This window comes from Papio anubis, chromosome 16 (genome assembly GCF_008728515.1).
Source record: "Papio anubis isolate 15944 chromosome 16, Panubis1.0, whole genome shotgun sequence".
NCBI classification, from domain to species: Eukaryota; Metazoa; Chordata; class Mammalia; order Primates; family Cercopithecidae; genus Papio; species Papio anubis.
Window position 1 is genome coordinate 57,008,487 of NC_044991.1, and position 27,389 is coordinate 57,035,875.

General features: G+C 45.1%; 1 protein-coding gene across 2 annotated transcripts; it reads left to right on the plus strand.

Annotated features, from left to right (window-relative positions):
* The first annotated feature begins 2,215 nt into the window (after positions 1 to 2,215).
* On the plus strand, positions 2,216 to 26,581 carry NSFL1C (NSFL1 cofactor). Of its 2 annotated transcripts, XM_003904953.4 has the most exons (10): positions 2,216 to 2,334; positions 4,624 to 4,721; positions 10,493 to 10,567; positions 13,053 to 13,058; positions 13,641 to 13,806; positions 14,429 to 14,521; positions 15,611 to 15,720; positions 16,121 to 16,258; positions 22,919 to 23,083; positions 24,834 to 26,581. In XM_003904953.4, the coding sequence occupies exons 1-10, from the start codon at positions 2,230 to 2,232 to the stop codon at positions 24,994 to 24,996; spliced, it is 1,119 nt and encodes a 372-aa protein (XP_003905002.1). In that variant the 5' UTR covers positions 2,216 to 2,229; the 3' UTR covers positions 24,997 to 26,581. The 2 variants fall into 2 exon arrangements, with proteins under 2 accessions (XP_003905002.1, XP_009214693.1); XM_009216429.3 differs by lacking the exon at positions 13,053 to 13,058.
* The last annotated feature ends 808 nt before the right edge of the window (positions 26,582 to 27,389 follow it).

The following is a 27,389-nucleotide window of genomic DNA, read 5'->3' on the forward strand; positions in this document are numbered from 1 at the left end:
TTTCCTTTGCCTACCCAAACCCTGTAAAACGGCCCCACCCTTATCTCCCTTCACTGACTCTCTTTTTGGACTCAGCCCGCCTGCACCCAGGTGATTAAAAAGCTTTATTGCTCACACAAAGCCTGTTTGGTGGTCTCTTCACACGGATACCCACGACAGTGGTGTTATGGGAAAGGATGCCCTCAAGGCCTCTAGAGGAGGGATCAGGGACCCTCTGGCCAAACAAAGAGCTTTCCCTGATGGCACAACAATGAAGAGGGGGGCGACAATGAGTTTCAATGGCTCCAATACCAGCCAGGGAACTGGACCTTGAGGAGCTGATCACCTGCAGATCTTTAAGCTGGCGTAAGTCATTGTCAGTTTCCAAGGTAGAAAGACCTTGCTGGTTGCCAATCGTAAGGTCCAGAGTGAGCCTCTAGCTTCTTGGATTTCCTGGAAACTTGGGGTGCATTTCGGGTTGACACAATGATGAAAGGGGTACGGCCTAGGGACCGGGGCTGGGGCTGGGTGGCCTTGCAATAGAAAGGAGAGTCTCACACCACAAAGAAAGGACCCTCCTCCCATGCCTCCTGCCAGGGCCTAGTGTGCTGCAACCACGCTCCTAACAACCTAACCCAAACCCTAACTCGTTTGTCATATAAACTTAAAGGATTTCTTGAACAGTGTTAATAAGACACCACATTTTCCAGGAAAGCAACTACTGTCTCAATTGAAGGAAGACTGGATTTTGTGCTGTTCATAACCTGATTAAGAGGGGTTTTGACTAAGCCTGGAGACCTTCTCAAGGTCCCCTTGAGAAAGGGACACCTGAACTGAGAGCTGAAGAATGAGCAGGGGCCGACAGAGGAAGAGGAAGGGAAGAGTGTCCCATGGTGGTGTTGGAAATTAAAGCTCGAAGTCGCAAGGAAAACGAGCACTCAAGTAAAAGATTTCTCAGCAAAGCCAATTCACTTCTGCAGAAGGGTGCCACTCGCACATCTGGTCTGCAAGAAGGCACACCGAACAAAAGAGAGAAGGGGTTTTTATCCCTAATGCGGTTAGTCCCTGCTTCTGTGTCCTGTTCCCATTGGCTGGGGCTGGACTGCACAATCTAAGCTAATCCCTATTGGCTAGTTCAAATGGAGCAGAAACGTGGGCTACAGTGGTAGGGCAACCGGTTTCGGCGGGAAGAAGAGTTTCCATAGCACTGGCAATTGTAGCGAGGGTATCCAAGGGAACAGATGTGGGTTATAGGTTAGGACCCGCGGGAAGGTTGTTTACCCTAACTAGGGGTAAGGAGGTACAAAGAACGAGGAAGTTAGGCTTTGAAAATAGAGAACAAAGAACAAGTAAGCTGAACAAGCCCACTCTTTGGAGAGGAACTTACTGTACCTAACAGTGGCAAGAAGCAAGAGGCAAGATGGCAAAGAAGCTGAGGACCCAGAAGACAGGTTTGTGCCTGAGAAGGTGGCCTTGGAGCAGAGCCCCAAAGAAAGCGGAGAGAGCGCCTTGCCCATCGGTAAGGGAAAGGTGCTCCAGGCACAGAAGCAGCTAATGCAACGGCCCTGAGGCAAATGCACCATACCTGGCAAGTTCCAGGAACAGCAAGGAGGGCAAGGCGCCTGGAGCAAAGGAAGCTAGCGGATCCCTAATGAGATGGAGGAACTGGCCCATTTCTCATGGGTCCTGCAGGCAGGCCCTGAGACAGTCTTTCATGCGGGGCGAGACAGCGAGGCATGGACGTGTTGTGAGCGGAGGCCTAGCCTGTTCAAGGTCTGAATTTTTACCCCCAGAGTGTAAGAAGCAAGGGAGCAGGGACTTTGTTTTGCTCCCTGCCATATCCACAGCCCTAGAAAAACATCGGGCCATTGATAGCTCTCAGTAAATGCTTGACAAGTAAGTGAATGAACGAATGCATAAATTAATGAAATGAGGGCTGCGTCAATGAATAACTGGGAATCTGACTCCTGCAGGGATTCTTCAGCCCACAGGTGTATGTAAGACCCGCCCCGCCTCTCATCCTTCGGGCTCCCACCCACGCCGTTAGGCTGCGGTTCGCGCTGCAGTCGCCAGAGGGCGCGGAGCGGCGGGGTTTCCCGCACGGAGCGCTTTGCGTGAGGCACCACGTGGGGCGGGGCTGCGGGCGGGCTCCCACCGGCTGGGCTTCGTCGACCGGCAAGCGGAACGCGGCAGCTGGGCTTGGGCTGCGCGGCGGCCGCCGGAGCGCTTTGGGAAGCGCACTGGTCGAAGATGGCGGCGGAGCGACAGGAGGCGCTGAGGGAGTTCGTGGCGGTGACGGGCGCCGAGGAGGAGCGGGCCCGCTTCTTTCTGGAATCGGCCGGCTGGGACTTGCAGGTAGCGCCGCGAGGCGGGCTGTGTCGGGTGGGCCGGGGACTGCTGGGAACGGGCGCCTGGTGCCTTAAGCCCGCGGCGGCCGAAGCGCACAGTCATCCCCGCTCTACCGCGGCCCGACCCAGGCCTCATGGTCCCGGGACCGCTTGTCACGCGTCGCCTGCTCGGCTTGGGAGTGGGGGAACGCGGGCCAGCCCCAGCCAGTTCTGCCGTGCCAGTTTCACGCTGCCTCTCCCGCTTGCGGCGTCAGCGACACTTCGGGCACTGCAGCAGCCGGCGAGGAGAGGGAGCGCCTGGGGGCGTGGCTGCCGCGCCGAATGTCTGCCGAAGGCCAAGCTGGTCCGAGTGAGCAGCTCTTGGGTGAAGCCCCACTCGGGACTAGGTGGCCGCTGATTTCCACTTCCGAAGTCCAGCCCGGGAGCTGAACCCCGCCCCGCCTTCCTAATTGCTGGGAGAATACCTCTGGGGTGGTGGCGCAAGGTTGGAGCTTCTTCACCTTTCGTAGTTAACTTATCTGTAAAATGGGAGTCTCGTGGAAATTACTGTGTAGTTCATTGGCACGTACTAAGTATAAACTAAATACTCGCTGAGAAGACTTACGCTTCAGGAGGCAGGGATTTTTGTACACTGATGAATTCCCAGTGCCTAGAACAATGCCTGGCACATAGTAAGCACTCGGTAATTAACTATAGAAAGAATTGCATAAATATTCTTGGCCAGCCTCGTCTTAGGTAGATGATGATGATGATGACTAATATTTATTGAGTACTTACTATGAGCCAGGCGCTGTCCTAACTGCTTTACATGTCTTTTGTCATTTAACCTTCGCATTTTGCCACTGAGGTTAAAGAGGTTAAGTAACTTGCTCAAGGCCTCACTAGCTACCAGGCAGAAGAGGTAGAAGTGGAACTCAGTTCTGTATGATTCCAAGCAGACAGAGCCCAGGCTTTAAACCACCATGTGCCAAGCACTTTACGTAATATGATTCGTTTAATCCTAGCAACACTGTGAGGTAAAGACTAGACCCATTTTATGGATGAGGAATTGGAAGCACAGAGGGGAAAGAATTTTCTCAAGGTCACATAGCCAGTAAGTAGTGGGGTTGGAATTTGAACTGGGTCTGCTGCCAAACGTAAATTGCTTCCCAAACATAAGAATTAGGTAAAGCATCACACCTAGATCACACCTAGACACAATGGGAAGCCTCTGTGCTGGGCAGAAATAAAAAGTTTCTACCTGAAAGACATAAAAGCACACAGTGTTGTGACCAACAGATCTTCTGTCTCGTTCGCCTCACATTGTAGTGGGGAAACTGAAACTCATGCATGTGACTTGCCTGGCAGGAACAGGACTTGAAGGTAGGCTCCCTGAGAATGCCAGTTCACTACATGTCCTGAGACAGCACACTGCCTCCCAGCAGATTACTTTTATCCCGTGACAGCTCACTGTCTCCTGTAAAGTTGGTGACCCTGAGGACAGGAGCAATGTCTGTTTCATCTCTGTGACCTCAGTGCTTTCTTGTGTTTGTGCAAAGCAAGTGATTAGTAAATGCCTGTCTGTTGAGTTGGTGAGCGAGATGTCACAAATGACCAAAAGATTCCATATTCCTTCTGTATGTGTAGACCTGGCATGCAAGTATGCATAAATCGTAATGGATTATCTCATCCACTGTGCAGGTTGGTGAGATAGGTACCCCCATTTCACAGATTAGGAAACAACTTGAAAGAATGGAAAAGTAGCAACCTGGACTGACTTCACAGTTCCTGACTCCTGTCTGTACTGGAAACACTTAAGAGTAAGGGCCTGAGCACACTAGCAGGGATGGAACCTGGCTCCACTCTTTACCAGTTGTGTAAACTTGAACAAATTATTTTTAATTCTCAGTGCTTCTGTATCAACTATAAAATGAGATGATAATAGTACTAATAGCATAGAGTTCTGTGAGGATTAAACAAATTAACGTATGTAGAATGCTCAGAACAACCTGGCACAATGCTCGCTAAATGTGTGCTACTTTTACTAGATCACGTTTCTTCATAAAATGAGAATGAGGAGTGTCTTCCACCCCAGCCATTCTTACTGCCTTCTTTTCACCGTAGTGGGTGGAATTTGTTTCAGTTGACACAAAGACTAACAGTTGAGCTGTTAACCTTCTGGTCTAATTTTCTTTGGCCCATGGATGCAAGCTACCTTGTAAGTGTTGGCCATGTCTGTACTCCTTTGTGCTCAGAGGAGATATGTGTTAGGTGAAGGCCTGTTTAAGGGTCCCAAGGTACTACCTCTCTGTTTCAGATCGCGCTAGCGAGCTTTTATGAGGACGGAGGGGATGAAGACATTGTGACCATTTCGCAGGCAACCCCCAGTTCAGTGTCCAGAGGCACAGCCCCCAGGTAAGGGCCAACTTCAATTATTGCTACATGAGTGTTTCCAGCAGTGAAGAGGAGTTATTTTCTGACCAGAGGGTTCAGGCCTGGGCGTGTGGACCAGGTCTGAATGAGAAGGTTAGACTGTGTCAATGGGTAGTACTTCCCAGCAAGCCTCAGTCATTTCCAGTACAGAGATGCATGACTTTTAACTGGGTGTGGTTTATGGTTCAATTCTGGGGGAAACCACAAATCTACTTTTAAGACTTTTGAGGGTCTTTTACATATGTAATATGAGGAATGACCACTGCAACTCTAAAGTTTTTAAGTAAAAGCCAAAAAACTTCCTTTCAAGGGTGCTATAGATGTGAAAGATTAGGCGAAATAACTTTAGGAAAGCTGTTTTGATATTTTAGGATGCCCATTACCTTATTAAGAAGTCTTGTACAAAATAAACCTGTGTAACCCACCCTTGGCCAAGTTGATTAGGGAGACCTTGTCTTACTAGGTAAAACAGTGTTAACCTTTGCGATCCCATTTGCATCCCCTGTTGCCGCCTCCCTGGCTCCCACAGCAGAATGCTCCTGTGCTCTGCAGAGTGAGACAATGCTGGTCTTCCAGGAGACAGGCAGGGGTGCTTCCTGTAAAGGTGTCTGAACCTTTACAGAGAGTGTGACGGCAGAGGTGTCTCCCTTCTCTGCCTTAGCCTGATTGCTTCTACTCTCTAGTGTATGTTAAAGCCAGGAAATTTTATTTGGGTTTGAATTCAACCCCAGAATATAACCAATAGTGTTTCTTTGCCATGAAGTGGTAAATTATGTTTCTCTCTAAAAGCAACTGAGGTTTAAAATATATTTCCTTCCTTTAAAGAAGGAGCACTAACCCCAGATCTCATTGCTTTATTAACTTCTTTCACTCACTCCCATCCAGAGAAAAGAGGTAGGAGGAAAGTGATCTTGTAACTGTTTGCACGTGCTAACCTATGAGATATTGGTGATGGCACATCTGGGTATTACTGCTTGGGACATGTTAGGGTAAGTGCTGTTCTTGCAGCTGCTAGTAGAGATGGCTAATTTTCTGGGGTATGAGTCTTTGACAGCCACCTTAGGGTGTTGTTGGGATGTTGGCATGTCAGAATTATACAGGGGGAGAGATTGAAACTTAGTCTCTAATGCCAGTTACATGTTTACTCCTCTCTTTTCTCCAGTAGTCCCAAAGTTCTATTAAGGCAGTGGTTTATTAGCATGGGCCCAGGAGCCTGACTGCCTTGGTTCAAATCCCAGCTCTGCCACTTAAGTAAAAGCTTTGTGACCTTGGGCAGGTTACTTAATGTATCAGTTCCTCATTTTCCTTACCTGTCAATTGGGAATGATAGTGCCTACCACCTAGGAGATTGAATGTGCCTACCACATAGGAGATTGCTACCACAAGCAAGTAGAACACAGTATGTGTTGTTATTGTAATTTTAGTATTATCATTTTTAGCATTCATTCTCAACCTGTTTTGTTTACTCTGTCTATTCCCCAACAAGTATGTTTATTTAAGAATAGGCATAAAAGTAAAAGAATCAAAGACATAGGGTTTAATATTAGAACTGAAGTGAGTAAAAAGACTGGACACACATTCAGTCCAAGAGGCATTGCTTTATTGCTCTGTTAAGGCTCAGACTTGGTAGTAGGCCTAGAAAAGAACTGAAGACAAGAAAAAGGGAGGGAGGAGGATGCAGTCTGTTGCATGGTTGTCCTTATTGAGGAGGAAAGCAAATGCTAGGACTACACTCTCAGGAAAAGCCAAACTTGTGCTAGCACCTCAGAGGAATTCTGTGTGGGATGTGCCTCTGCTTCGACCTGGGTGTTGCAGGACAGTTAGCCAGCTGCTGCCTTCTCCCCATCCCCCACTTTCGACTTCTCACATACCCTTTTATGTTGTCACTGCTGCCTCAGAGCAACACCCGACTCTAGAATAAGGATTCTTAATATGGAGCCCCAGAACCCTAGGAGGAATCTATGGAATGGGCGTGAGAAAGTCTCTAAATTATTAATACCTGAAATTACAGGCAAAAGTTTGTGTACACGTTAGCAGGTATCTTTTGTGGAGTCCATGGCTTTTATGAGATTCTCGAAGGGCTGACAGACATAAAAATGTTACCATTGCTATAGGAGACAGTTTAAACTCAGTAATAACAGCTGCCATTTATTGAGTATTTAGGAGTCAGGCACTGGATTAAGCTTTTACATGAACACCTTTTTAGTCCTCACAGCAACCCTTTGAGGTTAGTACTGTTGTTAGTACTGTTAGCACTGAGGTTAGTACTATTCCTGTTTTCCAGATGAGGACACTGAAGTTGGGGTATCTTTCCAAGATCACAGAGCTAGTAAAACAAAGATTTAAATGTAGGGTTGTTTCTACATTCAGCATTTCAGCTCTCAGCCCCAACGACGTTCTGCCTCTTCTTGTGGACATTCAAAGTCCTCCAGAGTTTACCCTGGACCCACCTTCCTAATCTGACTTCCGTTTCCTCATTTCTTAAATCCTTTGTTCCAACCAAACTGATTTCTTTGGTGCTCTAATTATTCCTTATTTTTGGTTCTCCTGCTTTTGTTTGAGTCTCTCACCTGGTCAGGTGTGCCCACTCTCTTGCTTTCTGCCTATACAGATCCCATGCATCCTTCCATGTTCATCTCCATCCCCACTCCTCTGTTGAGCGTGTTATTCCTAACCCCGTGACCAGGCGGCATGCCATAATTCTGTTCCACAGAACCCCAATCACAACTATCACTCCTTCAGTTCTTTGACTATATCCACATACTACTGGGTGGCATCTCTCCCACATTGCCCTGAACTCTTTTCCTGATACTTAATTTTTCTCCCCAAGTAAATTGTAAGTTCCTGGAAGTGGGAGGGCTAGTATTTCAGGAGCAGTCACCATCCTTCTAGCCATATTTCTCACCTGTGTTCTCTTCTGATACTGTTCAACAGCTTTGAAGTAGGTAAGGTGCTCACCATTTCGCTGGTCAGGATGCTAATTCTTAGAAAGGTCAAGTAACTTACAGCTACTGTTACCACAGATTCACGGCCAAGTCTGCCTAAGTCCAAAGCTGCTTCTACTGCCACATGCTACCTCCCTGCCAGCACCTCCCACCCCTGTATGCAGGGTCAAGCAAGAGGTAACAGTTTCTTCCTTTTTTCCCCCCCTTTCATCCAGCAAAAGTTACACTTGAAACTTTCAGGGACTACCATTGTCTGATTCTCTAAAACTACATTATCCAATAAGGTAGCCACTAGCTATTTAAATTAATTAGAATTAAGCAAGCATCATTACTCATTTGCTCTAACCACATTTCAGATGCTTAATAGCCAAATGTGACTAGTGGCTTCTCTGTTGGACAGTGCAGATAGAGCATTTCCATCATCAGAGAGAGGCAGAGCTAGGGTAACCAGATTAAAAACAGAAAATGTCATCTGATGAAGGAGCTTTGTGCCACTTCAGTATGCCAGAGTAGCCTGGGAGATAGTTCTAATATTGAAAAATTGAACTTTCTGAGATATTTAGCTGATTTATAGAGACCATAGGACTAAAGTATTCAGCAATTGGTGATATCCCTAGGACACCCATGCCAGAAGGTAACTGAAAGCATTACTCCAGACAGTGGTTCTGAACTTGAATGTATGCCAAAATTACCTCAGGGGCTCCTTAAGACTAGATTGTTGAATACCCCTTCCAGAGCCTCTGATTCAGTAGAATTAAGAGGGGCCTGGGGATTTGTATTTCCGACAGGTTCACCGTAATGCTGATGCTCCTGGTCCATGACCACACTTTGAGAACTGCTACTCAAGAGTAGTACTTAAATGTGCCACACCATGCAAAAGACTTTCCGTGCATCAGTACCCCACCTGTACACAGAAAGTCCATAGGTTGATGCTGTGATTATCTTATTTACATGTGAGAAAATGAGAGCGTTGAGAATTTAAATAGCATGTCCAAGATCACAGGGTAGGAAGCAGAATTGGGATTGGAACCTGGTACATGGACACCAGAATCAGTGTCGGATACCATCAGAGTCTGGGTGTATGAGTTTTGGGGGAAAGAAACAAAGCCATAGCCAGAGCAAGTGATTTGCCCAAGCAAGTATATTTGAAAGTTTAACAACAGGGAGATAGAAAATATTTTTTTCATAGATGCTCATCCTAGCCTAGTCATTGTAAGAAACTTTAGGCTGACCCTGTATGGAAAATTCCCTTTGGGAAGATGAATGAGTGGAACTAGTACTCTCAGGGTACTAGTACAGATCTCATCACTTGGATCCTTTTGAACCATGTCATATCGAGTATCAAGGAATGCCCAGGAGGCTGTTCTCAGGAGCCAACTCATACAGGGAGCTTATTTGCTACATTGATTGGTTTTTGTCTTCTCACTTCTAGTTGATGGAACCTCAGATCTCTTCTGTCCCCTGATTGTCTCCTTGAAATAAATGTTCAAGACTGAACTGGAGCTTTCTTCCTAGTTAACAGCTCATTAAAGCCTCACTAAACCTGTATTACTCTCTGTGTTAGTCTTTTCTCACACTGCTATAAAGAACTACCTGAGACTGGGTAATTTATGAAGAAAAGACATTTAATTGACTCACAGTTCCATAGCTGTACAGGAAGCATAGCTGGAGGGCCTCAGGAAGCTTACAATCATGGTAAAAGGCGAAGGGGAAGCAAGCACATCTTCACATGGTGGCAGGGGAGAGCATGTGTGAAGGGGGAAGTGCCACATACTTTAAAACCATCAGATCTTGTGAGAGCTCACTCACTATCATGAGAACAGCATGGGGGAAATACACTCACATGATACAGGTCCCTCCTCCAACATTGGGAATTACAGTTCAACATGAGATTTGGGTGGGGACACAGAGCCAAACCATATCACCCTCCTTCTCCCATATTGTATGGAAGCTGCTTTTTTCCCCTAAGAAATACAGAATTTTTTTTTTCATCTTGATAAAACTTGTGTCTTATGATCCTTGAAAAACTAAGCCTGTTCCTTGAGGACAGATCTAAACTAGGTGGAAAGTGGCAGTGGAAGATATTGTCAGAGAGAATTAACCCTTCTCACGCTCATTTTTAGTTGTGCCCATCCCATACAACACTGCTTTTTTCCTCAAAATCAATACTACTTCTTGACTAACCTGCAGCAGAAGTAGACTGGGGCTTGCTTTTCCTCCAGTGCTGTCACCCACATATTCATTCATTCCTACTTCTTGACTATGTGTCCTTCCTTCAACTCTCTGGTCTCTGTGCACTGTGTATGCTGCTTTCCGGTAATGCTATACCAACCCCTTTTCCCCAGGAGCCCCATCCCCGTGACTGTCCACTAGTTCTTTGGCAGTTGGTCCAAATATTTCATTTTTCTGCAAAGCCTTTCTTGCGTTCCTCTATTCCTTCCCACTGTCTGTACTACTTAACCCTTGTACTCATTTTTAGTTGTGCCCACCCTACACAACACTGCTTTTTTTTCCTAAATATTAATAAATACTTTCTAGTTTTTATTAAAGCCAGGACAGCTTAAATTGGGATTCCATTTTACCTCACGATAGGACTTTCTAATTTATACTCAGTCTGTGTGACCTTGGAAAAATAAATGCCACATTATTTTATGTGCAGTCTTAGAGGATTAACCTGTCTCCACATAACATCCTCCTCTCGCCTACCAAAAATCTAACCTCAGTGTCTTCACCTCCTTAGCTGCTGGTGATGAGGGTTACCTTTCTTAATGCTCCCTGAGATCATTTTGCTCCTTTCTGTGTCTCCAGTGATAATAGAGTGACATCCTTCAGAGACCTCATTCATGACCAAGATGAGGATGAGGAAGAGGAGGAAGGCCAGAGGTGAGTCTTCTAGATGGGATCTGGGGGACAGTTTATAGGGAAGTTCAGGGTAATGTGTAAATCACCTAGAACAGGACCTGGTAAACATATTCGGTTATTGTTAGCCATTACTACTGTGGGCTGGTCTGTGGGTTATATCCTAGGAAGTCTCTTCTCCCTGTAGCATAGAAGTGACCCCTGTTCTGTTACTTAATGTATTTATTGAGGAATATTAGGGGAGGGAAATAAGGAAAAGATCTAGCAGTCCCACTTTTTGATATTGACTCAAAAGATCTGAAATCAGTTTGTAAAGAGTTGTCTATGTTCCCATGCTCATCGCGGTGCTCTTCACAGTAGCGAAGTTATGGATCAGCGTAAGTGTCTTACCAGCAGATGAATGGATAAAGCAAATGTGGTATATATACACAGTAGGAGTACGACTCAGTCTGTGAAAAGAAGAAAATTGTCATTTTCAACAACATGGATAGAGAACGTTATGCTAACTAAAATAAGCCAGGTACAGAAACACAAATACGGCACGCTCTCACATGTGGAATCTAGAACAATTCCAATCTAGAACAATCGGCAGAGTGTGGTTACAGAGGCAGAAGTGAGGGGATAATGGGGAGATGATGGTCAAAGGGTATAAAATCTTAGACAGGAGGAATATAGTTTGGGGCTTTTTTTTTTTTTTAGATCTCTTGCATAGTATGATGAATATAGTTAATTAAAGAGCATGTACATTTCAAAATTGCTAAGTGTTAATTTCAAGTGTTCTCACCACAAAAATTTTGAGTATTTGAGGTGGTGAATATGCTAACTAGCTTGATTTAATCCACTTCATATTGTTAAAGCATAACATCACTTTGTACCCCATAAGTATATACAATTATAAACTGCCAATTTACAATTTTAAAAAATAAGGAAAAGAAGGAAAAAGTTATTCATTATATTACAATCCATACGTAACCAGATATCCATTTTTTGGTATATTTCTTTCCAGCTTTTTCTTTTTAATTTAAAAAACATCATGTAAAACACAGAATAATAGGCTTATAAGTGTATATTCCCTCAATAGACATGCACACATCTGTTTGTTCTTAACCTTTAGGAGCATTGTAATAAAAATATCCATTGTGGAAAATACAGACTAGTATGATGAAAAAGTCTTAAACTCATCTACCCTTTGGTAACTTCGGTTGATGTTCTGGCATATTTCCATCCAGTCTTTGTTCCGTATATAAATATGGTTTTGTTGAATCAATGCTACATCTCAAACATTTTCCCATGTCATTAAAATCCTTCATATGCCTTTTCATATGCTGTAATAATAATCTGTTATATGGGATGCCTGACATTTAGGTTATTTTCAATGTTTTACTACTGTAAATACCAGTGCTGTGAACATTTTTGTGGATTAATTAACCACATTTCAGATTTTTTTTTAGGATAGTTTTTAAAAATGGAAATACCAGGTCCAGGGCATGCATATTTTTAAGGTTCTTGATCACAGGCTCCCAGTTCTGAAGCCAGGGCTTTGAGATCCCTTAATAAAGACTTTGACTTTCTGGTCCATTTAGCAGAACTTCATCTACCTGGAATGAACAAGAATGAACTGGCTACAACCTCATTTCATGGGTTTTGGTTCTCCACAGGATCTGCCTCGGTCTGTCAGACATTCCTAAGGAAAATTGTATAATAACTATTACGGGAATGCAGTTATCTCATCATGGTCAGTCTTTGGAGAAGTGGGCTGAGAAATTACATGTGTTCTATTCTGTAATTTCATTCCTATTGTGACCTTCACACTGCCTCAAAACCTTCCTTTTAGATACTCCCGGATATGAGAATATATGTTAATTTTAGGGTTTTACACTCCTGAGTGAAACACAGTGTCATCAAGTACGTGAATGCCCAGCTCATAAATGACTTTCTCATTCTCTTCCCACCCAGTCACATCCTCCAGGCGATGACCTTCCTTTATTTCACATTCTGCTTACTTCCTTGACCCCTCAGCATTTCAGACTGAAAGGACACTGGTACTGTTGTCCTTGTCAGGGCCTGTGGCTTTGCCTCTCGTTCCCTGGTGAATGTCAGGAAATAGAAGGCTGAGCCTAATGTTTATAGGTTCTCGATTTTTCCCCCTTGGGGACAAGCTGTTGACTTAGCTCTGACTAGGAGTAATAAGGAGGCAGTGGGGCCAGGCTGCATGACAGCTGGTTTTCAGACCCATATAAAAAAGTACTAATTTTATTATCTCAAGCCATGCCTGGCCTGTTGCAAAGCCCAGTGTGGGTGTCTTGGGGCTTGTATTTGAGATTGGAGCTTCTCTGACCTCCAATACCCTTTCCTCAGGGGCCACAGTGTGTGTCACATGAATGGCAAGGTGAGGTGAGGCTTGGGGGAGCTCCTGGTGCTGTGTCACACCACCTTACCTGTGTGCATTACTCTGTGCTTGTTCTTTTGCATACATCTGCTGATTTGAACCTCACGGCTCTGACTTAAGGAGCAGGTAGGTAGGGCATGTGGTCCTTCCCTCCCATTTCAAAGACAAGGAAAGTGAGTTACAGAGTAGTGCACTGGCTTACCCAGGACACACAGTGGCAGAGCCAAGACTGGAGCCTAGCTGCTTGTACTAACCATGCCAGTGCCACCATTAACCTTGAGTCTCTAGTGGTGGATACTTCTGACTATGACTGCAGTCACTGTCTCCTGGAGAGGAGCTTGGCCACCAGATTGATATTTCCCAGCTGAGACTCTCTCCTGAGCTGATAAGCTGTTTTGCATGCCTGGAATGCCTTTCCCCAATTTGTTCACCTAATAAACTCATCCTCATCCTTAAGACTCGGCCCAGAAGACACCCTTATAGGAAGTCTTGGCTGTCCTTCCCACCCAGTGTTCCCTTACTGACTTCTGTTGCTGCTCACACTGCATTGTACCTGCTTGCCTCCTTCCATGTGTTCCCAGCTAGCCAGTAAGTTCTTTAAAGACAAGCGTTGTACCCTTTGCCTCAGTGTGCCCAGCACCAACCTGGCACATGCTCTATTCATGTTTTCCATGAGTGTTTCATGTTAGAGGTATATTTTGTACACAGGTTTTATGCTGGGGGCTCAGAGAGAAGTGGACAGCAGATTGTTGGCCCTCCCAGGAAGAAAAGTCCCAACGAGCTGGTGGATGATCTCTTTAAAGGTGCCAAAGAGCATGGAGCTGTAGCTGTGGAGCGAGTGACCAAGAGCCCTGGAGAGACCAGTAAACCGAGAGTGAGTATAAGGGTCATTGTCTGCCCACAAGACTGAGATTCCAGAGCTGGGAATGCCACCTTCTTCACCTCGGTAGTGACTGATTTTTTTTCTTTTTTTCATGTGCTTACTTGGTCTTCTGTGCAGAATGCGAGTGTAGTTTCTCTCACCCTTTAACGTGGAACCAAGATTTGGGGCAGAGTTTTCAAACCTATAGCCTATGGTCTAGATTGGGTTCTGCATACATGTTTTGTTTGGCCTATCCAGTTTGACTTATTTGGAGTTTTATTTTGTTTTACTTGAATTAATAGTCATCTATTTTATATAAAATAGGGATTTCTGTCTCCTTTGGGAATCCTGTACCCAAATTCCTACATGGTCATGGTTAATGAGAGTTTAGTAGCATCTGTTTCCTTTAGCCAGGCACTGCCCCAATTCTGGCCACCTGATTCATTTACCATACTGCCTGGCCATGTAGGCACTGAGTCTGATATCAGAGAAAATGCATCTAGTAGCTAACATGCTTGATTAGGAACCCATTCCTCTTTCTTCCTTTTACCTAAGATATATATATCATTATATCTGAGTAACCCTTTTACCACGGACCAACCTCTCAAATGTGTATGAACTTGTCCCTTTATAGCCATTTGCAGGAGGTGGCTACCGCCTTGGGGCAGCACCAGAGGAAGAGTCTGCCTATGTGGCAGGAGAAAAGAGGCAGCATTCCAGCCAAGATGTGAGTGTGCATCCACCTTGCATGAGGGAAGCCTGTGGACTGTTCTGTCATTTCTCTGAAGGGATTGGTTACATATTGTGCATGAACCAGCAGCCTCTGAAAGGGAAGCTAACAGACATAGTGCCCTTGCTGTGGTTCACGAACAGAGAGGCTTACTGGAAAATCAAAGGCAGCTTTCATGGGTGCTGGGTGAGAGAGCTGGTGAGAACAGGTGGGGAAAGGGGGATGGGCAAATGAAGGAGTTTTTTGAGCAGCCCATGGATCTCAGGCAGAGGTACAGTGTATCTGGGGTTCTTTAGTGATGTGAGTATAGCTGAAGAACTTGTCTTCAGACCCCCAGAGAAGACTTAACACCAATTTTTTTTTCTTTTTTCTTTTTTTTTTTTTTTTTTTTTCCAGTTTTCCTCATTGTCCACTATTTAGCCCTGTGCATAGGGTCCCCCTCCCCACAAGTGTAATCATACACACAATTTTGAGTCTTTTTTATTCAATATTATACCACAAACATTTTCTTGTAGTCTTGTGATCATTGATTTCTATAATATGTTTTAAATAATTTTGGGTTTTATTCCAAAATAAAGTCAAGCAAGAAGAAAATAAACATTTTATCCTCCGAGGCAGCTGCTAATGCATTGGTTTTTAGCCCTCTAGACCCTTTGCTGTGAATGTGTATGGGAGTTGTTGTTAACAGAACTTGTAGATAACATTTTTAATGACTGTGGAATAGTCCACAAGCAAGATTTGCCATGGTAGTTTAGTCGGACACTCACTGCATACCAAGCACAAGCAAAGCGTCAATTGGGTCACCTGCCCAGAGCCATCTAGCTAGTGAGTGGCACAGTCAAGATGCAGCCTCAGCTCTCCTAAAACAAAACCCCTGCTCTTTGTCTGTGCTAGATCACCTTCCTATTCTAGGTTAATGCTTACTTAGTTTGCTTGTTGAATTGCTTATGCACACATGTATATATGTGTGTCTATGTGTGTTTTGATAGTAGCAACACTGAGAAATAGTAAAAACCTGCTAATTTGCAAGTTCAAATTGTTATGCTTACCAGATCCCTGGTAACTGTTTACTCCCTGTCATCACAGGTTCATGTAGTATTGAAACTCTGGAAGAGTGGATTCAGCCTGGATAACGGAGAACTCAGAAGCTACCAAGATCCATCCAATGCCCAGTTTCTGGAGTCTATCCGCAGAGGGTGAGTGAAAAAGCCCTCCTCCAGGTCCCAAATCAGCAAGTGGATAGCAGTTGGGAAAGAAGAAGGCAGAATGTTGATTATTTGTGAAGTAAATTGTTTGAAGCAGATTCAGCATAGTTGAGATACAGATTCATAGATCTGCTCCAAAAACCTTGTGTGTCCATTTTTCCCCTTTGGGCCTGAGGCAGACCTAAGTGGCCAAATAAGAAATAGGTGTCGGCCATGGCTGAGCAAACAAGAGAAAAGGTGGAGGCAGACAGGTAGCCACCAGAGTAGCCTGCTCCCTGGAGAAACTCAGCAATTTTCTCTGTGGGACTGAGAGGTTTCTTCTCCCCTTTTCCCCATCACTGTCATTTCCATCTTCTCTCTGTGGACCCCAGCATGGCCTTTTCTCCCACAGGGAGGTGCCAGCAGAGCTGCGGAGGCTAGCTCACGGTGGACAGGTGAACTTGGATATGGAGGACCATCGGGACGAGGACTTTGTGAAGCCCAAAGGAGCCTTCAAAGCCTTCACTGGCGAGGGTCAGAAACTAGGCAGGTAAGGAGCAGCACAGGTGAGAGCCAGACTGTGTCAGTCACACCTGCCAAACCCAGCAGACCCTGTGTATCACTCACTTTGGTTATTAGCTCTTTACTGTTTACAAAATACTTCAAATTGTATTTCTATGGGAGGAACAGTGTGGAGAACATGGACTTTGGAGTTAACAGACCTGAGTTTATATCTCTGCTTCTTCACTTTCTAGCAGTGTGACCTTGGACTGTATAGCCTCAGTTTCCCCAACCATAAGTTGGTACTAATAAGAGTCCATACCTCCTAGGATTATTGTTGCAAGGAATAAGTGAGCTGATACATGTAGAACATTGTTCCATAGTTAGCAGTCAATGTAAGCAGAGAGTGTAACATAATTGCTACTATGGATCAGTAATCTAGGGTGTTCAGGGAAGGTGTCATCTCCTTGATGGCTTAAGGCTGAAATGGGGATTCCAAGGGGAATAAGGAATTACAGTCTCTCATCCAGCCAGGCCTCGTGGTGGGTTGCTCGGGATGCAGGGACGCTCAAGAACCTTGCTGCCCCTTTGCAGGCTGGTGTGCCACCGTTATGGCAGCTCAGCAGCTCTTATTTCTACTTATTTGGCCCTTCCTGACACTCACTCTGCCACTTGTGACTTTTTCTGTCTTGTGTCCTCTGCCACTGCCTTCTCACTCCTGTACCCTCTACTAACAGACATTCTTTATCTTCTATTCAAACCCTCTGATGATATCTGATTGGTTAATAGTCACTGGTATCCCTCATACAGTTTTCCCAGCAGACTCTTGGCCAACCCATAAGTAGGCTGCCTTCTCTCAGGATCCACTTAGCTTTGGCCAAGGCCATGGGGTCACCTGATTAGTGTTCTTCAGAGGGAACTGTGCACATGGTAGGCATTCAGAGCATAGTGACCCTTCTTGCCAATGAGATCCTTATTTTATAGAGAGAAAGCTGAGGCTCTTGGACATTAGGGGCCTGTCCTTGTGTGTGGTCTGTGTTAGAGCCAGGACCCCAGGCCTTCTGACTGGCATTCCTTCCTGCACTCCTGCACAATGAGACATCCTTTCTAACCTAGATCTGGCAGTTCTCAAAGTAGGTACTGCCCTTGCTCACCTCACTGTCTTCAGGGATCAAAGCTTGGTCTTCCAGCAACCATGCCCTCTGAGCTTCTGGCTGGCCCTCTGCTAGAATCCCTTACCTGCCTATTGACCATTCATGCCTTATCAGGAGCAAGGGTTAGAGCTCAGGGTATTAGATTTAGCAGACCCAAAATAGTTAAGTCATGCCTATTCTCATCATTTCGTCTACTGTGTCAAGGGCCGTGGACTAGCCCAGGACAGCTAGTCTTACAGAGTGTCCCTGTCAGTTGTGATGAGCTTTATAGGGCACCTAATTTTCTTTTTCTTTGATTATTAAAGTGATACATGTTCATCTTAATACAAAGTGCAGGTAAAGAATAAAAGCTGTCCTAAACCTAACACCCAGAAATATCTGGCAAGTGTTTCTTTCTTCTCTTACTCATTTGCATGTGTTTGTAAACATGGTGTTTTATCACCTGCTTTCTGCTTTATCCGTGAAGTATGGCTGTCATCCTATATCAGTGAGTTTATTTCTACACTTTTAATTATAATGCTTACATAATTTTTTAGCCCACAAATGTGCTGTAATTTAACCAGTCCCTACTGTTAAACATTTAGGCAGCTACCAGAATTACAACATTGCAGTGAATATCTCTAATTAAATCTTTGTATACTCTTTAATCTTGGGCTAGACATAGGATTATTGTTTCAAAAGGGCTTCATATTTTTAAGATGTCAAATTGCCGATCAAAAGGTTATACTTTTTACGCTCACTGCCAGTTACAAGGGAGGCACTTTGGGTATGATTTTATAATACTAACAGGAAATGCTTCTACTATCGGAAAGTCTAACCATATTATGTGTGTGAAACTCTGCATCTCAGAAAATTAAAATATCTTTAAATAGTCTATTTTAGCATGATAGAAATAAATATTAGTGTGGAGAATAAGTACAAGATAGAACTTGATATCACCATGATGTTTATCAACAAAGTAAGTGTTCACTGCCAGTTCCACTTGCATTTTATTTCAGTTCTGGCTTTTTATGAAAACTTAGCTTAAAAAAAAAAACCAGCCACAGTTTTATATAGCTAGATGAGATGGGACTTTAGCTTTTCAGTCTAAATCAGGACAGCTGCTTTAGTGTTTTCCCATAAGTTTTACTACATTTTTCATTGTCTTGTGAACCAAAATGATCAGAAGCCAAAAGTTCAAGAAAATTTTCTCAGATTTGCTTCAAAAATCAGTCATTACTGGGCTTTTTCAAAATCTTAATTATCTGGGAAAATGCTTCAAGTGAATGAATAAGTTGTCTCAGTTCAAAGATTTGAGAAAATTCAGTTGTATTAAATGTTGTTTTAGTAAAAGGCAAAAGGTGTATACAATTTGAAGAGAAACCAGAGAATTTTGTTGTTGTTTTAGGTTTGACGTTAGTTTGTTTGGGTTGGGAGCTGATCTGAAGGTTCGAATTGCAAACAGCAAGAGTGCACTTGAAAGGAGGGGTCACTGCTGCTGGAAGTGAGCTTTAGCTGCTCCTGTGCCGTCTCTAGTGGTTATTTTTGTGGAGAATATGACTGGTCTCAGGATTTGTAATAGTGGCAAGAAAGTACCGAGTGCCAGTTTATTCCCACTGTAAAGACAGGAGGAGTTGGGTGATTCAGACTCTTGGATTGAGACTCATTTTCCCCATAATTTACTATGTTTGCAGGGAGACACCAAAAACACTATTTATAGACATCTGCTCTAACCTTTCCTGCCTGTGAGTCAAACAGCTGCAGATGGCCAGCCGCTCATTGGGAGCAGTAGCCCAGCTGTTGGCAGTTCTCAGGAAGAGCTGACAGACCAGCTCCTTTGAACAGATGTATGTGGCTGCCCTGCGGGATGATTAGAGCACTATGGAACTAATGTTCTTTAAATGATGTGCTCTTTTTATTTGAAGAATCAGGAGGCCTGGTCTTCAGTTTTCTCCTCCTCTTCTACTCCCTATCCTCCTTGAGAGCAGCACAGACTGGGAATGCCTGTCAGGTGACCTTCCACTTACAGCCCATGGGCAGCTGATAGCATTTCCAATGGATTTAGGTCCAGAATTGAGGCAAATATAAGTGGGGCAGGACCTTGAAGAATGATAGTAAGTGGCTGGTCGAGTGTTTTATGTTGTTAGCTAAGCACTATGCAAAGTATTTCACATGTTTTATCTTCTTTAATCCTGTTTTGATCCCCATTCTAGAAAGAAGGACCCTGAGACTTGGTGAGATCCATATTGCTGGCCAGTGCAGAGCTGGGTCCCTCCAGTCTCTGCCCTTACCTGCCAACCTGCATAGCATCCTGGATATTCTTGCATAGCCACATAGACATTTGTTTGTGTTTTTAGTATGTGCTGGGTACAGTGCATGTTTTTAGCTATTTTCTCAACTATCTGGGAAGTTTTAACTCTGTTTTTTTGATGAGGAAACTGGGTCTTGAAATCCAAGCCTATATCTGTCTGACTGTAAGGCCCAACAGGAGAGTGGGACAGTGTGAAGAGCACAGGATGGAGAGCCAGACAGGTCGGATTGTATACTGCCTCCTCCGTGAACCAACACTGGAATTTTGGGCAAGTTGCTTAACCCTGTTGTGCCTCAGTTTCCTCATCTGTAAAGTGGAGATGATGAATCCCTACCTCATAGGCTGGGGGTTAAGCCTGTGGGTTAAGTAATGTGGGTTAATACATGTGAAGTACTCAGCACAGGGCCTGGCTTAGGAATGGCTGCCTCATAAACAGTCACCATATTTATCAGGCCACCCTGCCTCACCTAATTTTCAGGGAGTGTGTAAGAGAAACAACCAGTCAGAAGCAGCACAGCCAAGTCCAGGCATCAGACTTTCCTCATCTCTTCCAGTGATGAGCCACCAGCCATCTGCAACAGGACGTGCTGGGAAGCAAACCCAAACAGCAACTGCTTCCTTGTGTGGAGGATTTCCTAAATATCAGGCCTTGCATGCACATTATCCCGTCTCATCCTCAAAACAGAACAGCTCCTCATTTTACACACGAAGACACTGAAGCCCCGGGAAGTTGTGACTTGCTTAAGGCCACACTGCTTGTTTAGTTTAGTGGCAGAGCGGAGGCCAAATGGTAGGTGGCATAGCTCCAAAGATTGTGCCATTTCTCTAGCGTCACACCAACTTTCCTTAATAATAGGGACAGTAGAGACTGCTTCCCCCTAAAAGGCATGGAGATGTGGTAAGGAGAGTATCTCCATTTTATAGAAAAGGAAATTGAGGTGCCAAGATGCTCAGTAACTTGCTGAGGGTCATCAGCTCGTAAGTGAGGAATGACACTCAAGGAGAAGTTTGAGAAAGCATTTTCAATGTAAATATTATTTTTCTAAAGTAAACCATCCTAACTGTAAAGCTTGACAAAATCCTGGCTGGTGGGAATACACAGAATATATACTGAAAGAAAGCTTGTTTATTGCATGAGTTTTTAAAAATGATCCATAGCATGTGTGTCTGTTTTCTCATCTATAAAATGGAGATAACACCCATCTACACCCATCTCAAAGGATGGTTGTGGTGATTCAGTGAGGTCATGACTGAAAGCTCCTTTAGACAATCCCTGCACAAAGTCGGTGTAAATGTCACTCCTGTTTTTTCTACTCTCCACCCCATTGCCTGAATAGATATCAGCTATTTTGGCTTAACAGCGTCTTTCTCATTTTAGGCCTGACTGAAAATGTTATAGTTCCCTTTCTGGCAGGCAGTGTTTTCAATGAGTACATGTACTTTGAATTATTGTAAATAGTTGAGGGACAGGCTGCCTGAAGTCTAATTGGAGAGTTGACCTAATGTCTGTGAAACTAATGAACAAAACAAGATAGTGTAGATCAGGAATGTCCAGTCTTTGGCTTCCCTGAGCCACATTGAAAGAAGAAGAATTGCCTTGGGCCACACATGAAATACACTAATACTAATGATAGCTGATGAGCTAACAACAACAACAAAAAAAAAGCAAAAAAAAAAAAAAACTCATAACGTTTTAAGAAAGTTTACGAACTTGTGTTGGGCTGCGTTCAAAGCTGTCCTGGGCCGCGTACGGCCCATGAGCCATGGGTGGTTGGAAAAGCTTGGTGCAGAGCTTAGGCATTTACAGGTATATGAGATTTACCTCTTCACTATTTCCAAGCAACTCTTGTGGCCTATGGTGGTGTCATTTAAACTCTGTGTCCCAGCCTACACTTTTTGAGTCCCACATGCTGTGTGACTGATGCATAGAAGCAGCTTCTCTAGTGCTAGTAATGTGGGCGACATTCTCTTCTGAGCTCTACTTTGTAATTCTCTAAGTCCATATTTTTCACATTCACAGAAAAGAATAAGTTCACTTTTCAGTCATTCTTTAATTATATGCTTCAGGGCGGTATTGAACTGTGCAGTTTCTCAAAACTTTTAATGTGCCAATGGCCTCTGAAGCTGCTGGTGTGTTATGTGGCCTTTCCCACACCTTCCTTCCTATGGAATACACTTTGGAAAGCACTTTCAGTTGGATTTGCTCTGAGTACCATTTTTGGGGCTGTGAAGGGGGAAGGGTAAGGTACAAGAACTGATCTAATTAGAGGCTTTGAGGGGAAGCGAAGGCTTATCTAATGGCCTTGCTTCTTTTCAAAGGTCTAGGTCAGGTCATCTGCTAAGAGAAAGACTGGGAGTGAAGTGAACAGGTAGTTTGGAGGAGAGAAGGTGGCTCCATACAGTTGTGGAGAAGCGGGAGTCCTTGTGCATTTTGTGTTTGTCAGCCATCCTGAGTGCATTATGCAATTTTCCCCTTTAATCCTCACAAAAACTGAGCAAGGCCTATAGCCTTAACCCTTTAAAAATCTAATTACTACCTTTGTTGAAAGTAAGCATGTTTGAGTAATTCAAACCCTGGTCCATGTGATTCTGAGATATGAAATCTAACACTGGCAGACACTGTGTCCTGTTCATTGTATGATGAATCCCAGCAGTACCCAGCACTTGATTGGCTTTTCAGCGCCCTTCAGAACTCTCTCCCCTGCCCTCAATAGTGGATGTATGATTACAGACACACATATGAGTGAGGTGCACTAGGTAATGCAGGCCTGAAAATTCCATCACAGAGGAAGAATCTGGACTGCTTCGCCTGCAACCTGCCACTCACCAGCCAGGCTGTGCCAAGGCTGCCTCACCTGCAGACTTGGAACACTCCCCTCTACCACTCCATTGAGACCAAAACTGACCCTGGTCTATTATGTCTTCTAGCCTTATGACCCTGTCTCTCCCACCCTAGGCTGTCCTGCTTTCCTTCCTTCAAGCCCTTGTTCAGGTGAAGACACCAAGGAGGAAAAAGGCCGAGTAACTTGCCCACATTACTCAGGAGCAAGAGAGCTAGCAATAACATATGAAACATATGACTTGGGGTTTGAAGCTAATTCTGCTGGACCACAAGGGCACAGTTCTCCCTGTCTGGGTCAATAGCTCAGCAGCACCAAACAATGACAGGAGCATAGCAAATGCTCAGTAACAGTCCAAGAGGGGATTCCCTTTTTGCCAGGGGCCTTGTTTCTGCTTGTGTCCTGATGCCATCCTCTCTCCTCAGCACTGCCCCCCAGGTGTTGAGTACCAGCTCTCCAGCCCAACAGGCAGAAAATGAAGCCAAAGCCAGCTCTTCCATCTTAATCGACGAATCAGAGCCTACCACAAACATCCAAATTCGGCTTGCAGACGGCGGGAGGCTGGTGCAGAAATTTAACCACAGCCACAGGTACCTTGCATTGTGTGGCCTTGCTTATTCTAGGAGCGTCCTCTGGGACTCACGCGAATGTGTGGGAAGCAGAGAGCCGTTCTTCCTCCTAAACACCAGCAGGCACTCCATGCTTTCCCCAAAACAGACACGAGAGTGATAAGGAATACAAGTCTGAAGCCTTAGGTTCTGGTCCCCACTTTTCCATTAGTGTGGTCAGTGACTGTTAACTTCCCCCGCCCCCGTGTGTCTCATTCTTCATCTGTAAAATTAGGGTATTGGATTTCTCAGGGCTTTTGTAAGCTACCAGACTGTTCAGAGGAAGTCTTATTCTAAAGTCCTGTGAAGAGATCAAATTAGAACTGCTGTGGTTGATAGAGGAGAAGGGGTTACAGTGCCAGCATCCCACTCACCTGGCTTCCTCCACCTCCCTCCCCACAAGCGGCCTGTGAAAACCACTGGGCCAGGAAGATCTCTTCTAGATCTGGCTGTCGAGAATTCTGGGAATGCCTGTTCTACATCTCAGACCATCTGGGCTGGATCAGTTCCTCCTTCATTTTAAAGATGGGGAGACTGAGGCGCAGCAAAGGGAAGAGACTAGTAGGAGAGGTGCTAGAGGACTGTTGCCAGTAAATATATTTGGTATCTCCTTTCTGTAGAACAGAAGTGTCTAAATTTTATTGGTCATGAACCAACTAAGCCAGCACCCACATGTGGGGTCAGTGAATTGTTTGACAATTATTGAGTATCGACTGGGCTCGCCTGTGAGTAAAAGCGGGAGACAAGCCCCAGCTATGAGCCAGGAGCATCTAGAGCCTGTTCAGACCTCCTTCATCAGGAACCTTCATTACACTCAAGTGTCTGGTGGTTAAGGGAGTGACCCATCCCAGTGATGTGAGTTACTTGCCTCAGTTTCGTTTCACTCATTAAGCCCAGCACACTGCTGCCCACTCCCAAGATGGACAGCCCATGCAGAGCTTCGCTGGGTGACAAGGCTTGGTTTGCTAAAAGTCACAGGCAGATCCACGCCCTTAGATGTGCCAAATTGTAAGTTACATAGATTTTAGGGGCTTGGGGCAAAAAGGAAACTTCTGTTTAAGTGCTGTAGGGAAGGAGGCATTGTTTCCAGGTGGTTTCATTCTCATATGATCTCCAGGTTCAGAAGACAGGCAGTGTCTGGAGAAACGATTCCTGGCCCTGAGAAGTTGACCATTAATTTCTGACAAATAGTTTGTGATTCCTGTGACATACAAAACAGACATATACTGCCCTTATGAAATTCATGAGCTGCAGGAGGAGACACTAATCAGATCATTCCATAAATGTGGAAGGAGGGCCAGGGATGGAGATAAGGAGCTAAGGAAGGCTGTCCTGAGGAGGTGGCATTTGATCCAAGGCCTGAGTTGTGATTAGGATTACAGGAAGGGGATCAGGCAGGGGGGCCTCTGGAAAGAAGGACCCAAATGTGGGAAGAGAGTATGGCCTGATGAACCAAAAGTGGGGAGAAGAGATTGAGGGGAAAGAGGGTGGTATAAAATTAGGCAGGCCTTGGGAACCCAGTAGGGTTGTTGATGTTTATCTCAAGGAAAATAGAAACAGCAGTGAAGGACTCTTGGCAAGAAAGGGACATGGTCCCACATGCCTGAGCGTAGCTTTCGCTGTTCTGTGGAGAAGGTCAGGGAAGGGGATTTGCGAGGTGTTTAGCTTTCCACAGGGCAGGGGTGTGGACGACAGAGGAGGGCACTGCTCACCACTTCCCCAACTCCTGCAGGATCAGCGACATCCGACTCTTCATCGTGGATGCCCGGCCAGCCATGGCTGCCACCAGCTTTATCCTCATGACTACTTTCCCGAACAAAGAGCTGGCTGATGAGAGCCAGACCCTGAAGGAAGCCAACCTGCTCAATGCTGTCATCGTGCAGCGGTTAACATAACCGCCCAGCCAGCTGCCTGGCGTCCCTCCTGTGTTTCCCATGGCCAGTGGCCATGCCCCATGAGGATCGCCCCTCCTGCCCCCTTGTGCACACCCAGCAGTCCAGTGCGACGTCTCCTCCATAGCTCTGGGTTCTTAGATCTTGGTTGGACATTTGTTTTCTCCTTAGTTGCATTTCCTGGGTTTTTGTGATGATCAATGGACTTTAATGAAAAAAAAATAAAAACAACCAAAAAAATTGAAGGAATATCACCAGCATGTTGTACGGAAACTCTCCCACTGAAGCAGGCATTAATTGCTTTAAAATTATATTTATCTTGGGGCCTGTGGGAGGAAACTTCCTTCCATCTTCTCTACATAAAAACTTGTGGCACACAAGGCTTATTCACTAGTGTGTCCCACCTGCCAGCCCCAACGATCACTGGAGGAAGGAGGGGAAATGTGTTGAAAGAGGCTTTGCCACCACTTGTTCCCACGAGAATATATCACTTGCCCAGATAAAACTGGGCAGCAGCCAGAGCCCCCTAAAAGTGGGAAGTCAGAGCTACATGCACACAGTGTCTTCAGAAGGTGAAAATAAATACTTCCCTGTGCTCCTTTTACTCAACCCCTGGGAAATCCAATCTTGCCAGGCCTTGGCCAGTTGAGATTCTGTTCCACCTGCCTGCCTGGCCCTTTCCTCCGTCACCATCCAGACTGCTCGCCTCCTGGGTATTCTTATGGGCTCCTTTATGGTTTGATTTACTCCACGTGCAGAAGTCTTGCGTGGACCTAGGAGGTAGGTGGGGTATTTTTTTCACTAGGATACAGCTCATGCCAACCCAACCCAAGTGAGTTCAGAATCAGGGTATCTTGCCCTAAAAGATAAACAGTCAAAATGCCACCGAGCTGTTCACTAGTGATGTGTGGCAAATCAAATCAACTGTTGAAGAAGGGGTGAGTTTCCTGTGCTACAAGCATCTGTCACTGTTGGTACGTGCAGGAGGCTTCTGCTGGGTATGTTTTGGAAGTGAGTGTCACTACTTGGCTTTGCTTAGCAGATTCTGCTTCACAGTTGTTCTTTGACCTGCTGACTTGTGACTTGCAGAAACATAGGCAGTAGTCCTAGCCTGGTAAAGACCCTCCATCACCCTCATAAGTTTGCTTCCTATGCAGGTTTGGGAGAGGAGGCCCATTGGGCTCTTGGATGGAATCCTTTCCCCTATTAAACAAACCAGAGACTTAGAATCAGTGCTGACTCAGGATCTCCTGGTTTGGAATCGTAATGTGCCTCGATCCTCTTTCCAAGCAGGCCTCACCAGTCTTTCTGTTTCCTGCTTCACCCCTGCAATGAGCCAAGAACCAACACTACATCCACCTAGAACTGCAGAAGGGCTTGTGGTTTCAACCAAGACCCATCCTGAGCAAGGGACTTGGCTTGGTGCTTTTGATCCCAAAGTTCCCACACTGGCAGTGACCTGCTGGGGCAATGGCATCTGTCATGGTGTTTTCTCCAGCAGTTGGAGATTACTATGGAACCTACATATGGGTCTGGAAAAACTGTACACTGTTGTCACCTTGAACATTAAAAACCAGAATGAGGACAATGGACTTTTGTACTTTCTAATGGGTTGCTTTGACGGAAACTACAGCAGCCAGCAGAGGTGCTTTAGTGTTTCACAAAGGTCCCACTTCACAGTGCAAAACCTTGAGCCCCAGTCACACTGCCAGTAAGTGGTAAGGTACTGCCTGTTCCCATCCAGAGCCCACATTCAGCCTCCATGGAGTGCAGTATACACTCCATCCGTAACTGCCAGGCCCATGTACATACACTTGACCTCCCCCCACCGCCTTCTCACAGTGTCTGCGTAATTAGTATATTGCAGAAGAGATTGTAAAAACACCCACTTAAAACCTGTATCATCTACAGTAGTTTGCAAAGGGCCCCCAGCACCTCTGGGAAGTAAGCAAGGCAGGTGATCGCTTACCTATATTGTTGATGCAGCTACCACAGTTGAGAGACAGTCCCTCTGACCTTGGACCAGGGATCACACTGGTCTGGTTCCAGGCTGGGGAAGGATGTTCCCAGCCCTAGTTTTCTGTTTTGGGCAGTCTAGATGGAAAGGCCCATCCACCCAGATAGGCTTTCACAGGTTTAAAAGAAAAAGCATAGCCACTGGTTCCGGGGCTTCTGAATTCAGTTCTCAACTGGGGCATTTTGAATCTCCCCAAAAACTGATTGGTAAGAGAACCTCCTGGCATTAAATGGGCCAGGCCAAGGATGCATGTCAGTTCATTGGACATGCCTTGGTAGATATCCAAAATTCATCAAAATGAAAAAGGCAAAGTAATTGTCATGATGCCCTTTCTAAAAGTGCAGTTTTAACTAGTCTCTGCTGTGGGATGTGAGTTGTT

Coding starts and splice junctions, on each gene's coding strand:
- NSFL1C (XM_003904953.4), top strand. CDS start 2,230: ATGGCGGCGGAGCGACAGGAGGCGCTGAGGGAGTTCGTGGCGGTGACG. Junction 2,335..4,623: donor CGGCCGGCTGGGACTTGCAG/GTAGCGCCGCGA, acceptor TCTCTGTTTCAG/ATCGCGCTAGCGAGCTTTTA. Junction 16,259..22,918: donor GAGGGTCAGAAACTAGGCAG/GTAAGGAGCAGC, acceptor CTCTCTCCTCAG/CACTGCCCCCCAGGTGTTGA.